This window comes from Diceros bicornis, chromosome 19 (assembly GCF_020826845.1).
Source record: "Diceros bicornis minor isolate mBicDic1 chromosome 19, mDicBic1.mat.cur, whole genome shotgun sequence".
In the NCBI taxonomy this organism is placed as follows: Eukaryota; Metazoa; Chordata; class Mammalia; order Perissodactyla; family Rhinocerotidae; genus Diceros; species Diceros bicornis.
Genome location: NC_080758.1, coordinates 702,178 through 715,633, shown reverse-complemented (window position 1 = coordinate 715,633; position 13,456 = coordinate 702,178). Strand labels below are relative to the sequence as shown.

Here is a 13,456-nt window from a genome sequence, read left to right as displayed (position 1 = left end):
CCACGGACTCTGGTGGGAATGAGGAAGTGCTCCCACCTCTGTCCTCATGCCATCCTGGGAGGCCTGTGCCCCCATCACAGAAACGTGTCCACCTGGAGGGCAGGCGGTGTGGCCCCAGCACAGACCTCTGGTGGGAGGACAGGCTGACATGGCCACACCCTCGGCGTCCAGGTGACCAGGGTTCCGGAGGGGGCCAGACTTTGCAACAGCGACTAGACAGGAGCATGAGGGCCCCTCAGGGACCATGGAGGGGGCTTCCTTGGGCCCCGGGGCAGCCTGGTTTCCACTCTAACCCTGTCTCAGGCTGACATCTTTCTTCAGTTTGACCCCAATTCTAACTGGGCCAAGTGTGTAAGGACAACTTCCTGGGGCAGACCGGCTCTGCAGGGTCACACCAGGTCCCTCTCACCAGCGATGGTGGCCCAAGCGAGGCCTGGGACGGGCTAGGGGCCCAGGAGAGCGGCAGGGAACACTGGGCTTCCTCAGGTAGGGTGGCCTGACCCCACAGTCAGACATAAACCTCAGATAAACAACAAATCCTTTTTCAGTGTAACTATTGAATGGGACATGTTTATATTAAAAAGTTGTCCGCTGTTCATCTGAAATCCACATTTGACTGGGCGTCTTGGGTCTGCATTTGCTACCTCAGGCCGCCCTCCTTGGAGGCCCCTGTGAGTCAGCCCAGACCCTTCCCATATGGGTCTGTGGGCTGACAGTACCGCCCCCTGGAAGTGGACCCCAGACCTCACTCTGCCTGGCTAAGGGGTCTTCCTTCCCGTCCTCCTCTCCCTTCATGCTGGGACCAGCCGCCCCTCCACGGGCACCTCTGACCCAGGGCGCCCATGCCTCCCAGCAAGTCGCACTGCCCCTCACGAGGCTGCGGTATTTCCACCTTCACCCAGTGTCATGGGCTGGATACACCCCCAAAGACTCCCTGCCCCAAACCCCAGAACCTGTGATGTGACCTGGGTGGCAAGAAAGGGTTTGGCAAAGGTGACTAAAGGAAGGATCTAGAGATGAGACGGTCCAGGTTTATCCAGGTCGGCTTTCAGTGCAATCACAGGTATCCTTGCAAGAGGGAGGCAGAGGGAGGTTTGACACAGAGAAGACCATGTGACCGTGGAGGCAGAGATTCAGCGATGGGGCCACAAGGCAAGGAACTCTGGCGCCACCAGGACAGACCCTCCCCTAGAGCCTGCGGAGGGAGCACAGCCTGCCACCGCCTTGATTTGGCCCCAGTGATACGGATTTGGGGCTGTGAGAGTCCATGTCTGTTGTTTTAAGCTGCCAGCTTGAGGCCGTTTGTTGCAGCAGCTCTAGGAGACTCGGACACCACAGGACCTGTGGTCGGCCTGCGGCCCACCCAGGGGGCAGCCCCCGCAGCCCAGCCCCTGCTGCCAGCAGGCAAGTCTGCACTGTGAGCATGGTTGGAGGGATCTGCTCGCCTCCACCCTGAGCTGTCGGCAGCAGCAACACCAGGCACGGCTAGAGGCTGCTTTCCTGGAGCAGGGACGGCTGGGTGGGGAGTGGTCCTGCCTTGCCCCCATCCTTGCTGACCAAGGTCAGGGCTTGATCAGGGGTTTCTGGAGATGGAGTTCCAGGGTGTGCTGAGAGCCCGGGACTTATGTGGTGCTGCCTCCAGCCACAAATGATCGGCTGGGCAGGAGAGCAAGACCGGGCTTCCAGGGCCTGGGAGCCCAGGAACCTGGGTGAAGAACAGCGTGTGTGTGACGCAATCATTTGTGGGGGAGGAGCCCTCAGTTCTTATCTGCTTCTCAGAGAGACCCCCAAAACATTCAGCCCCCCTTCTGCAGATCCAAAGTGACCAAATCTTTGTCCTTGATGCCTCCACGGGGGCCACTCCAAAGCCCTCTCAGGGCAAGCCAGACCAGCTGGACTTCGGATCCGGCCTCCTTCGCGGGGCCACAGCCGGGGGTCCCACCACCCACCCTGGGTAGCGCAGGAGGACACCTGGCCAGGTCATCCGCAGGGGTGATGAATGCAGGGCAGGACACCCGAGCGGGAAGGGGCTTTCAGAGAGCGCAGGGCCTAGGGATGTGTTGGGGGGCCGGAGAGAGGGTCCTAACGAGATTACCCATCCCAGCAGGGCGGCAGCACCCACCACCCAGCAGCAGAGGCACACGGCTGTGGGATCGCTCAGTTTATTGGTAAAACAGGCACTGAGCGTGTCGAAGGCTGGACGCGGAAGCCGGGGCGGTGGGGGCGCTTTTCCTCTTAAAGAACTTCCACTGGACCTTGATGGCGAGCATCCAGTCGCTGACCGAGAGCCTCTTGCAAGCGGAGGTGCAGACATGCGCCTGGCGGGCGGGCGGGGCTCCGGGGCGGGGCCGGGGGCGGGGCCGGGGGCGGGACGCGGCGCCGCCGGGGAGGGTCGCGCCGCGGGCGCCCGCGCTTCACTTGCCCGCTTTCTGCGCCTTCTGCGCAGACTTGGTGACCTTGCCGGCGCCGCCGCTCTTCTTCTCCACGTTCTTGATGACGCCCACGGCCACCGTCTGCCGCATGTCGCGCACGGCGAAGCGGCCTGCGGGGAAGGGGCGTGAGGCGCGGGCGGGGGGCTCCCAGGCCCCGCCCCGCCCCGCCCGCCGGGCGCCGGGATGCAGCGCGCAGGCGCACTCGTGCTCGCAGCATCCTCCCCAGCCCCTGGGCCTGCGGGCTGTTTCCAGTGAGGACGGTGGGGCCACAGCTCGTGGAGTGAGAGACACTAAAGCGATAATGCCTGTAAGGCTCTCTCTCCTCAGGTGGCAGGAATGACTGGCACATAGGACCTGCCCAAGGCGTCGTTGTGGGAAGTGAATGGCCCGGGAAACGTCCTTAGAACAGACTTGGCAGAGTAGCCCTTTTAGCTACTATGACGGCAGCCAACACCCCGCATAAGGCAGCTCTCTATACAGGTCTGTGGGTTATCCTATGGGTATCTGTGGGGCAGGCCAGCTGGGGTTGGGCGTCAGTCCTGATTCTGCCCCTAGAGCAGCTGTGGGCCATGGGCGAGTCACTAAGGGGCCTTCATCTGCGGAGGGGGACACCATCCCAGGCCTGCCCAGGGGGCCACCTTGTGCTCCATGAGACGGAGGCCAGGGGTCTCCTGCTAAGTTCTAAACACAGCAGAGGATGCCCCAACCTCCCCCCCCCAGCCCCACATGTCCTCTGCTCTCAGCCTGGAGCAGCCGCCAGCCCGGGCTGCCCTCCCCCAGCCTCCCCGCTCACCGAGAGGTGGGTACTGGGAGAAGCTCTCCACACACATGGGCTTCCCCGGGACCATCTCCACAATGGCTGCGTCGCCAGACTTCAGGGACTTGGGGTTGTCCTCAAGCTTCTTGCCGGAGCGCCGGTCAATCTTCTCTTTCAGCTCGGCGAACTTGCAGGCGATGTGGGCTGTGTGGCAGTCAATGACCGGGGAGTAGCCGGCGCTGATCTGCCCGGGGTGATTCAGAATGATGACCTGTGGGCAGAGTCACACGAGGCTGTCAGGCATGCCCAGGGTGGGCAACAAAGCTGGGGAAGCTCCAGTCACAGGCCCACCTGCCGGGTCCCGAGTGCTGACACGGAGGAAGGTCAGGCTACAGGGAACCACCCCACCCACCCACGGACCCCAAGGTCCTCACTAGGCATTAGGCAAACCAGCAGGCAGAGCTCCCCGTCAACCCTGAACAGAGCTGAGGCAGGGGGATGACAAAGTTGGACCTCGATTATCACCTCTCAATTATATCTCAAAGTCAATTTTTACAACTGCTGTCATGCGAAGAGGTGATCAATGAGGGTGCAGTGAACACGTAGAGGATAGAAGTTTTACAGAGCTGCCTCCAGCAGTAAACTAATAAAAGCGTTTTCAGGACCCAAGTGGGACCTCAGTGAGGCTGGAGTGACAGGCCCGGGCCCACCGGCGTCTGCTCCTCCTGCGTGCGCCCTCAGGCCTGAGTCCCCTCCTGTAAAGCGGAGTCTGAGTTCACCCCAGCGCCAGGCTAGGGGGCGTCGAGTGCTCGGCCGGGGCCAGGCAGCCCCACACTGCCCAGGGGACGGGGACTGAGGACGAAGGCAGCCCCGCGCTGCCTGGGGGACGGGGACGGGCTGCCCACCTGGGAGGTGAACTGGGCGGCCTCCTGGGGCGGGTCAGATTTGCTGTCCCCGCACACGTTGCCGCGGCGGATGTCCTTGACCGACACGTTCTTCACGTTGAAGCCGACGTTGTCTCCGGGCAGCGCCTCGCTCAGCGCCTCGTGGTGCATCTCCACCGACTTCACCTCCGTGGTGATGTTCACGGGCGCAAAGGTCACTACCATGCCCGGCCGAAGGATGCCTGTCTCCACACGGCCCACAGGAACGGTGCCAATGCCTGGGCCGAGAGGAGGGGGTGTGAGGGGCAGGCAGGACCTGGGTGGCCCTGGTCGGCCCTGGCAGGTGGGGGCGCTAGGCATGGAGGTGGTGAGGGGACAGGAAAGAGCCTGGACGGGGCAGATGCTGAGCGGATCAGACAGAAGGGGAGGCCCCCCAACCCCACCAGGAGAAGAAGGCACTGAACGAGAGAGAGTTCCCAGGAACGCAGGGCAGAGGGAGGGGAGATGGGAAGGAGGGGGCCATCTGGACCTGGGGTCCCACCCCTGCCCCAGGTGGCAGCTGTCCGCAGAGGCAGCCCTGTGGGTCCCCTCCCCTCTCTGAGGCCCCTCCTTGTGAGGCGGCGGCATCAGAGCAAGTCAAGGACCAGCCCACCTGGGATTGCCCAGCCCAGCTCCAATGCTGCTGGTCTTGGGGGCTATCCCCAAAGGGGCACTGGTGCCCCCGCACTTCTCATGGACCTGCTTACACTTGTGTGGGTGCTCAGTGGGCATCTGGTCTCCCCCAGGGTGTGAGGGGGCTCCATCCCCGGCTCCCTGGCTGTGATGGAGGCTCGTGTGGCATTATGGTATGACAGAGACTGAGGCTGATGGCTGTTCTCTGTGCTGGGTGAGCGTGACACCCCCGCCCTGCACACAGTTCCCCAACATCTCTGGCCACAGCCCCCTGACTGGGAGTCCCCATCAGTACCCCTCCTGGACCTCACACTTGCTTATGGTTTCCAAATCACCTCATGACAGCATTTCCCATTTCTGGAGTGAATCATGTGCCCCACAAGACTGGGACCCCCGGGGGGAGGGGGATATGTGAGTCATCCCTGTGCCACCAGCTCCTGGCATAGGGCTGAGCACTTACTTGGAGGAAGACCCCAGCAAACGCTGGACAGACAGATGGATAGGTAGGTGTGGGTGGGTGGATAGATGGATGGATGGATGGGCAGAAAGACAATGGATGGATGGTGGATGGTAGATGGATGATGGATAGATGGCAGATGAATGAATAAATGGATGGATGTGGGTAGCTGGAAGTTTGGACGCACAGAAAGACAGATGGATGGACAGATGGACAGATGGATGGAAGGACAGATGAGGGTGGATGGATAGACAGAAAGGTGGTTGGATGAGTGGGTGGGTGGGTGGATGGATGGATAGATGGTGGATGGATGGACAGATGGATGTGTGGGGGTGGATGGATGTGTGGATGGACAGATAGACAGATGGATAGAGGGATGAGTGGATGAATGGAAGGGGGATAGACAGATAGATGGATGGTCCCCCAGAAATAACCTGGCCTCAGCAGCTCCTTGTTGGGGACCCTGGTCTCAGGAGAGGGGTCTGAGGGGCAGAGCTGGCTGAGGTGGGCTGGGATGGGCGCCTGCAGCGGAGCTGCGAGTGCCGAGCACTGAGGCGTCACTCACCGCCAATCTTGTACACGTCCTGCAGCGGCAGACGCAGGGGCTTGTCCGTGGGGCGTGTGGGGGGCAGGATCGTGTCCAGGGCCTCCAGCAGGGACACGCCGCTGGCGTTCCCCTCCTTACGCTCCACTTTCCAGCCCTTGAACCACGGCATCTGGACAGGAGGGAGAAGGCACCAGTCACAGAGACTACAGTGCCCACTCTACCCTGCCCCACATCCCCACGGCCTCCCTGGGACGCTCCAGGAATCCTGGTGGAGGCATCTGACCTGAGGGGGGTCTGGGGGGCAGGGGAGCCCAGACCACTCCCTCCACTGCCTAATGGCTGACTGTTCACACTAAGTAGCTTCATGCCCATCAAGATGCTGAACTGTCTCCCCGACCCCCAGTCCACGCTCCCAACATCACAGAGAGACCCTGGGAAAGGAAGACAGACATAATGAAGCAGAGCCCCCAGTGCGGCCCAGACTGCTCAGACCAGGGGCTCAGACTGGCGCTCAGACAGAGGACGATCCTGATGCTTCTGAACCAGCATCCAGTGTGCAGCCCAGCCCAGCTGGGCAGGACAAGCACCAGGGCAGGAGGGGACAGAATCCAGCCAAAGGCCAGCCAGAGGCACACAGAGACCAGCCTCGGCCCCAGAAGACCACTGAGCTGACTGCCTCCATGTGCAGCCAACCCATCACTGCCCAGGGCTTCCCCTCTCAGCAGAGCCAGCGCTGCCTGGCACAGAGCTCCCTGGCCCACCAGCCACCGACGGGGAGAAGGGGAGGGGCCGGCAGCACTGTGCCCCAGGTCCACTCCTGGGACCGTGTCTTCCCGACAGCCCAGGTCAACAGGGTTCCGAAAATTTAAAACAACCAGGCTCCATTCATCCCCTCCTGCTGAGTCAGAGTCCCTGGGATGCAGGCCACCCGAGCCACAAGCTTCCCAACTGACCTGCAAAGAGCCAGCCCTCGGCCCTACCCAGAGCCTGACCCACTCCGGGCCCCGGGGAGGCTCCTGGGGGAGATGAAAACTAATGGCACCATGGCAGAGCCCCCGGAAACAGGTCACGTGGGCCTGGGCCCCAGCGACCACTGCCCCTGCACTGTGCACCTGCCAGGAGTGTCCCTGCAGAGAATGAGCCTCGGAGGCCGCTGCTGGCCTGGTGGGGAGGCTGAGCTGAGAGGCGGCCCTGGGTCCCCGGGGAGGCTGGGGCTCCTCGCCAGGCTGATACCGCGCTCGCTCGTACAGGCTAAGGGAGCCCCGCCCTGACCCAGTGCCCAGGCCTCGGGGAGGGGTCCCCCACAGCACTCACGTTGGGCGAGGGCTCCAGCATGTTGTCGCCATGCCAGCCTGAGATGGGCACGAAGGGCACAGTGGCGGGGTTGTAGCCGATCTTCTTGATGTAGGCGCTGACCTCCTTCACGATCTCGTCGTAGCGCTTCTCGCTGTAGGCAGGCTCCGTGGAGTCCATCTTGTTGACCCCCACGATGAGCTGCTTCACACCCAGCGTGTAGGCCAACAGTGCGTGCTCCCGAGTCTGTCCGTTCTTGGAGATGCCCGCCTCGAACTCGCCCACTCCTGCCGCCACGATCAGCACCGCGCAGTCCGCCTGCCCAGCATGTGCGGCACGGTGAGCCCCAGACCCCAGCTCGCGCCCAGCCCTCTGGGCAGCTGACAGGGCCCTGGGCAGTTGCCCAGGGATGGGGCCTAGGGGGTCTGGACCTTAGGCGCAGCGGTGGGGGCTCATCCATCTGTCTGTGTTTGTCTGTCTGTGTGAATGCCCAGCAATGTCTGATTGTCTGAGTCCGTCTGTCTGCAATTCTGCCCACATCTCGGTGTCCCCATCCCGGCCTCTGTGTCTGTCTGTCTGTCTGCGAAGGTGGGCCTGACAGTGCTGGCTGTCCTCATGGGCACCCCGCCTGGCTGAGGTGCTGGCACTTAATCAGTAATTCGGGGGGGCTCTGCATGAGGTGGGGCGAATGTGACAAAGCTGAGGCACAGGAGACCAGCCACCCTGTGACGGCTCCGGGCTGAGGGTGCTCTGAATGGGTGCCCCACGCGCCGCCCACCTGGGAGGTGCCGGTGATCATGTTCTTGATGAAGTCGCGATGGCCCGGGGCATCGATGATGGTGATGTAGTACTTGGTGGTCTCGAACTTCCAGAGGGAGATGTCGATGGTGATGCCACGCTCCCGCTCTGCCTTCAGCTTATCCAGCACCCAGGCGTACTTGAAGGAGCCCTTCCCCATCTGGAGGGGTGGGGCACAGCTCAGGGCAAGACCGGGACTTAGCCGGCCTGGCCAGCGGGTCCCCCTGGGCCGTGGGAGCCGCACGGCACTGTCGAGAGCCCCAGGTGTGAGGCGGGAGACAGGCCCCAGCCCCCTCTCGCCCTGCTGGGACCCTGGGACTCTGGACCCATTTCTGGAACAAAGGAGCCGGATGCAAGTACCTCTGAGGGACACCCAGACCTCCACCCGCCCTGCCCAGCCTCAGCCATCCTGTCTCCCCAGGTCCAGCCTCCCACTGCCTAAAAGGGCGCAACTTGCGCATCTACCAGCAGGTGGCGCAAGGGCCTGGGAGCAGGTCTTGGAGAGAAGTGCCAGACCATTTAAACCCCTCCCCTGGCTGATGGCTCCCCTTTATCTGAAGCCAGGGCCCCCCCAGATCCCTGCCTCAGGCAGAGACGGACAACAGCACTGGGGTTCAGGCTGTCAAAACAAAAAAACCCTCTGTGGTTTTTTTCTAAAGGAAAAAGAAAGAAAGTAGATGAGATGGCAAGGGAGGGCCTGGCTTTCCAGCTCTTTCTACAGGCAGCCAAGGCTTCCAAGCAGCTCCCGGGCACCCTCTCCTTCCTCGCCCCACCTGAGCAAGGGCAGCAAGGCAGGGGGCTGCTCTCTGCAAACACCTATGCCTAGTACCCAGTGAGATCCCCATGCCTGGAGCCAGGGCTGCGGTTCTGGCCGCCCAGCTGGGCACTGCTCCCTGCCAGGGCCGTGCACGGACAGAGCTCTGCCCTCCAGGAGAAGCCACCCAGACAAAACCCAGCTAGACCTGAACCAGACACCCTGAGAACACCCTCAGCCTCCCCTAGCCTGCCCTGCAGTGGGGAATGACACAGCTTTTGGGCCCAGACCCAGAGGAAGTACTCAGAGCACCTCACCTTCTCCCTGGGCAGGGTTCAGCCCAGGCCTGCAACTGGCTCCTCCTGGGCCCCGGCCCCAGCCCCTCTGCCAGGCAGGTGAGAACCCTCCCAGTCCCCCAGACAAGGGTGGGGGTAGAGGTCACAGAGACCAGACCTCCACTCCGTGGCCACTTCCCACCCCGGGTCTCATTCACTTAAGAGAGGGGAGGTCAGCTAGCCAGGCCCTCTCATCCTCACCAGGCAACCAGGACCCCCCTGCTGAAGGGCGCCACCCTGGATAAGCAGCCCTCCCCAGCCCGGCACGAGAAAGTGCAGCTGAAGGGCCCAGTGCCCATCAATCTGCTATTAATAGCCGCCTTGAGTCCTGGCCCAGCCCTGGGACAAGCGAGGGCAGCGCCACCTCCAGCCCCAGACCTCTGCCCTGGGGACACAGGAAATCAGCCCCGGGGGCACAAAGACAGGCTCCAGGGCTCTCCAGTCCATTGTGGCAGAGGGCCCCAGAGCCTGCTGTGGACCCCCGCAGGGCAGAAATGCTGCCTCCAGCTGCCACCCCCCCACCAGGCAAATCCAGGCCATCCCACCGCCCCCCACCGAGCACACTCTCAGGAGAACCACCCCTGCTCCCCACCACGCCCCTCCTGTCTGGACCCGGGGAGACACGCTTGCCTCACGAAGGCCCTCTGGGGCTCACGCCCCTCTTGCCCTGAGCCACATGCCCCAGAGTTGGGGAAGTGCCAGCCCAGCTGCCACGTGGGAACCCATTCTCACGGCGGAGGCAAAGGTTAGAGCCCCCCAGGGCTCACCTCAGCCGCCTCCTTCTCGAACTTCTCAATGGTCCTCTTGTCGATGCCCCCACATTTGTAGATGAGGTGGCCTGTTGTGGTGGATTTGCCCGAGTCCACGTGGCCTATGACCACGATGTTGATGTGGGTCTTCTCCTTGCCCATTCTGCCCGGGGTATGGGGGGGAGCTGGCACGGCCTGGGGTGCTCTGGCTCAGGACGAGGGGGATGGTGAGCACTGATTCTGTGGGTTGGGGTGGGGGGACAGGTGATGGAGAGCCTCAGAGGGAAGCCCAGCAAAGACACCCTGCACAGGCGGAGAGCACATGCCTGCCCACAGACATGGCCCCCAAGGCCGAGGCCAAGTCCCCACATTTGGTGGGGAGGGAAGAGCCCCCCCAATCGTGTGCCTAGCCCAGCTGAGCCAGGCAGCAAGCCCAAACCGTCCAATCGGCCATAAATGTCTGGGTGTTGTGCCCCAGAGCCCCCTCCCATGGAGGAGGTTAACCTCCATCTGGAGAGACCAAGAAGCATCAGGCTGGGGGAGCCCCATGACCAGTCAGGAGCCTGGTGATGACTCACCCTGCCCAGCTCTCTAACGCCCTGTCCCCAATGCTCCCCCACCCAGAGTCCTGGGCCAGGATGCCGTACCCCACCCCACCCCCACCCACAGAGCCACCACAGTGGAGAGATGGTCAATGCTCCCTGTTCCCCTCCTCAAGCAGGGACGGCGCCATCTTCCTCTCATCCCTGCCTGGCAGGCTGGCACCAGGGGAGACAGGCTGGGCCAGGGCTCCGACAGGGCAATGCGGTGCCCAGATCAGGCACCCAGAATAGCTCGGGCCCTCTCCAGATCTGGGCAGGGGGCAGACAGCAGGGCAGGGGGCTGGGGGGGGTCCCTGCTCTGCCCCGAGGAGAGAGAATCTGGCCCCCACAGCCAAGCCCAGTGGGTCCCAAACAGAGATGCCCTCAGCCTGGTGGGGACAAGGGGGCACCCCTCCCCCTTCTCTCTGGTCAGGGCCCAGAGTCATAGCCCCTGCCCCATCCTGGAGGTCAATGGGGAAACCAAGGCAGCCCCGGAGGGGACAGCTGGCTGGGGAGGGAAAATGGGCACAAGGAGCACTCTAGGGTGCGTACACCGCAGGGGCCCAGGCAGGGTTGGGGTGGGGTGGCGAGGGTCCCCCAGGTCTCACCGCCTCCTCCTCCTCGGGCACCCCCAGCGGCCCGACCCCACCAGCCCCCAGCACTGACCACCCTGCCCCAACCCCGCAGAGCCCCGGGCGGCCCCAAGGTCACCAATGCAGGGCGATCGCCGCCGCCCAGGGGACCGGCCCCCGTGGCAGCCGCCGCCGCGTAAACAAGAGCCACAACGGTGCCCCCACCCAACCCCGGCCGCCCGCGGGGACCGACCCCTGGTGCCGGGTCCGGGCGCAAGGGGTGGGCGGCCGATCTCTGCGGCAAGCAGCACAGCTTCGCCCGGGGCCGGGGCCCCTCTTTGCCCTCAGGACCTGTCCCCGGGGAAAGGACCCTCTGCGGAAAGCCGGGGAGGAGGTGGGAACCCGGAGGCCGAGCGTCCTTACCCAGAGCCGAGGTCTCAGCCAGAGGGACTGGCGGTGCTGGAGCCGGCGGTTTTATCTCTCCAGGAGGGGGTCCACCTATTGACGGAGTGAGCGCAATGCACTGCGCCCCTGCAGTACGGCATTGCGGTACCGGCGGGCGGGGCCGGGGGCGGGGATGCGAGGGATGCGGGGAGACGGGGACGGCGACCCGCGGACGCGCGCGGGCGCGACGGGGACGCGAGAGGAGGATGCGGCGAGGGAGCGAGCTACAAAGGCGTGGAGACGAGACCCACCCGGAGGGAGCGCAGGCAGGGAGAGAAAAACAGGCGGACGCGGGCGGGGGGCGGAGGGCGGAGGGCTGGGGGCAGGGAGAGAGGGAGGCCCGGAAGGAGGGAGGGGCAGAGTTGGAGACAGGCACCGGGAGAGAAACGCAGAAGAGACAGGGCGCAGATACAGCGGAGGCTGAGACGCCTGGCTCAGCCACACCCGCAGAGAGGAGAGGTGGAGAGAGCCGGAGCGAAAGGCACTGCAAACACGAGAGCAGGTCCTGAGGGGTGGGGGCAGTCCGCAGGGCCGGCAAATGGGCAGGTGGTGCGGAGGGGGTGCAGGTCAGGGTCAGGCCCTCGCTGCAGGGGGCTGTGGGGCCCTGAGGTTGGAGGTCTGGGAGGCTGTCCAGCCTGCATCTCCCAGCGTGTGGTTGGTACCTTGTGAACAAATGAAGCTCTGTTCTGAGGGTCTCCGCCGTGTGACTCGGAGGCTGCAGGCCCTCCCAGTGGGATCCCGGAAGCTGCTTGCTTCCAGGCGCCCTGTCCCCAGGGGCCTGCCACGTGGGCTCGCCCACGCAGGCCCCCAAAGCCTGGCTTCTCCCCTCCTGCCCCTGGTATGGCCTAGGAAGGTGCCTCCAAGGACCCCTCAGCTTGGCCAAGTGGCCTGAGGCTCCACCAGCGGATCCCCCCAGATCAGCCTCCCTCTGAGGCTGTTTTCCACCCTGAGCCCCTCTCCGTGTGGGGAACACTTGAAGTCTGTCCCCAGAGCACCCTGATATTGAGGGCGGCCCTGGTGTGCACCATGGGCAAGGGTTCCTAGGCAGGCAGAGTTTGCCCCAAATCAGCCCCTGAACACAGTTCCAGGCTGTGGCCCCAGGGGACCCCTCCTCCTGGCCCTGGGGGGGTCAGAGTGCGGAGCCACAGACAGCCCCATTCTGTAGGAAGTGGGGTGTCCCTGAGGGTCCCTGGCAGACCAGGGTAATGACTAAACTGGGTTCTAAGGAAGGGAATGGGGCAGCTGTGTGTTGTGTGAGGACCCAGGACCTCTGATCTTGTCAGGTCACCCATTATCACATCTCCCCATGGCCATGTCCCCATCCAGCTCAGAACCCGAGTACACGCGTGTCTCATTCATCATTGTGACCCAGGGTCCGGGAGAAGGTGGGCAGGGTCTCAAGAAATGTGTGTTGAGTGGTGAGAGCAGAAGCCCAGCGCCCTGCGCCTTCTGCGGGGGGATGGCCACAGGAAGCCTCCCGAGATGAGACCCCCAGCATGTCAGGAAGTAAAGGGGGGGCTAGGGCAGTGGTTGGGGCCAAGCAGGTCTCCCCAGCCCGTGAGGAGGGTCTCAGGGAGGGAATGGGCCCTCCCGTCAGGCTGTCCCTGTGTCTGCCCTGGGACCAAGGTTTGCACCAACAAACCAAAGGACTTCTGACCCTCCCAGGCAGAGAGGGGCTCCAGATGACCTGGCACGTCCCAGTGCTGCTGATAGCATCAGACAGGAGCCAGGAATTAAAAATAACCGCCTGTCGAGAAAGCGAGACCCACCCCTGCCAGCTGGTCTCTATATTTAATGCGTCCCGTCCTGCCTGAAGGTTAGGCAGGATTTGGGAGATGTGGTGATTGTCCGAGGCTGGGATGGGCCAGACCAAGGGGCAGGAGGCTGGGGTCCCTCGAGACGCCCACCCCAACTTCCCTGAGGAACTGCCAGCACCCGGGACCCTGGGCTGCGTGCAGCCTCAGAGGGTGTTTGTCAGACACCCCTCATGGGTCTGAGGCTCACCCCTCCGCTCCGAGCTCACCCACAGGGAGGCGCCCATGCCAGGGTCCTGCACGCTGACCCGGGGGAGGGGTCTCAGGTGGTTTCTCCAAAGGGCCTCTGTGTCCCCAGGACATGCTATGTTAACTCATAGCCGAGCTGCTCTGAGGCCCTGGGAGCCCGTGACTCGGCCATCTGGAG

The 13,456-nt window shown here is 63.6% G+C and overlaps 1 protein-coding gene across 1 annotated transcript; it reads right to left on the bottom strand.

Annotated features, from left to right (window-relative positions):
* Window positions 1-950: 950 nt before the first annotated feature.
* On the bottom strand, window positions 951-11,422 carry EEF1A2 (eukaryotic translation elongation factor 1 alpha 2). Its single transcript, XM_058562317.1, has 8 exons — window positions 11,255-11,422; window positions 9,697-9,918; window positions 7,821-8,000; window positions 7,064-7,360; window positions 5,768-5,918; window positions 4,095-4,351; window positions 3,226-3,460; window positions 951-2,542 (listed from the first exon to the last, which is right to left on the bottom strand). The coding sequence occupies exons 2-8, from the start codon at window positions 9,838-9,840 to the stop codon at window positions 2,415-2,417; spliced, it is 1,392 nt and encodes a 463-aa protein (XP_058418300.1). The 5' UTR covers window positions 9,841-9,918; window positions 11,255-11,422; the 3' UTR covers window positions 951-2,414.
* Window positions 11,423-13,456: the final 2,034 nt, after the last annotated feature.

Coding starts and splice junctions, on each gene's coding strand:
- EEF1A2 (XM_058562317.1), bottom strand. CDS start 9,840: ATGGGCAAGGAGAAGACCCACATCAACATCGTGGTCATAGGCCACGTG. Junction 5,919..7,063: donor TGCTGGAGCCCTCGCCCAAC/GTGAGTGCTGTG, acceptor CCTCCTGTCCAG/ATGCCGTGGTTCAAGGGCTG. Junction 4,352..5,767: donor GGACGTGTACAAGATTGGCG/GTGAGTGACGCC, acceptor CTCTCGGCCCAG/GCATTGGCACCGTTCCTGTG.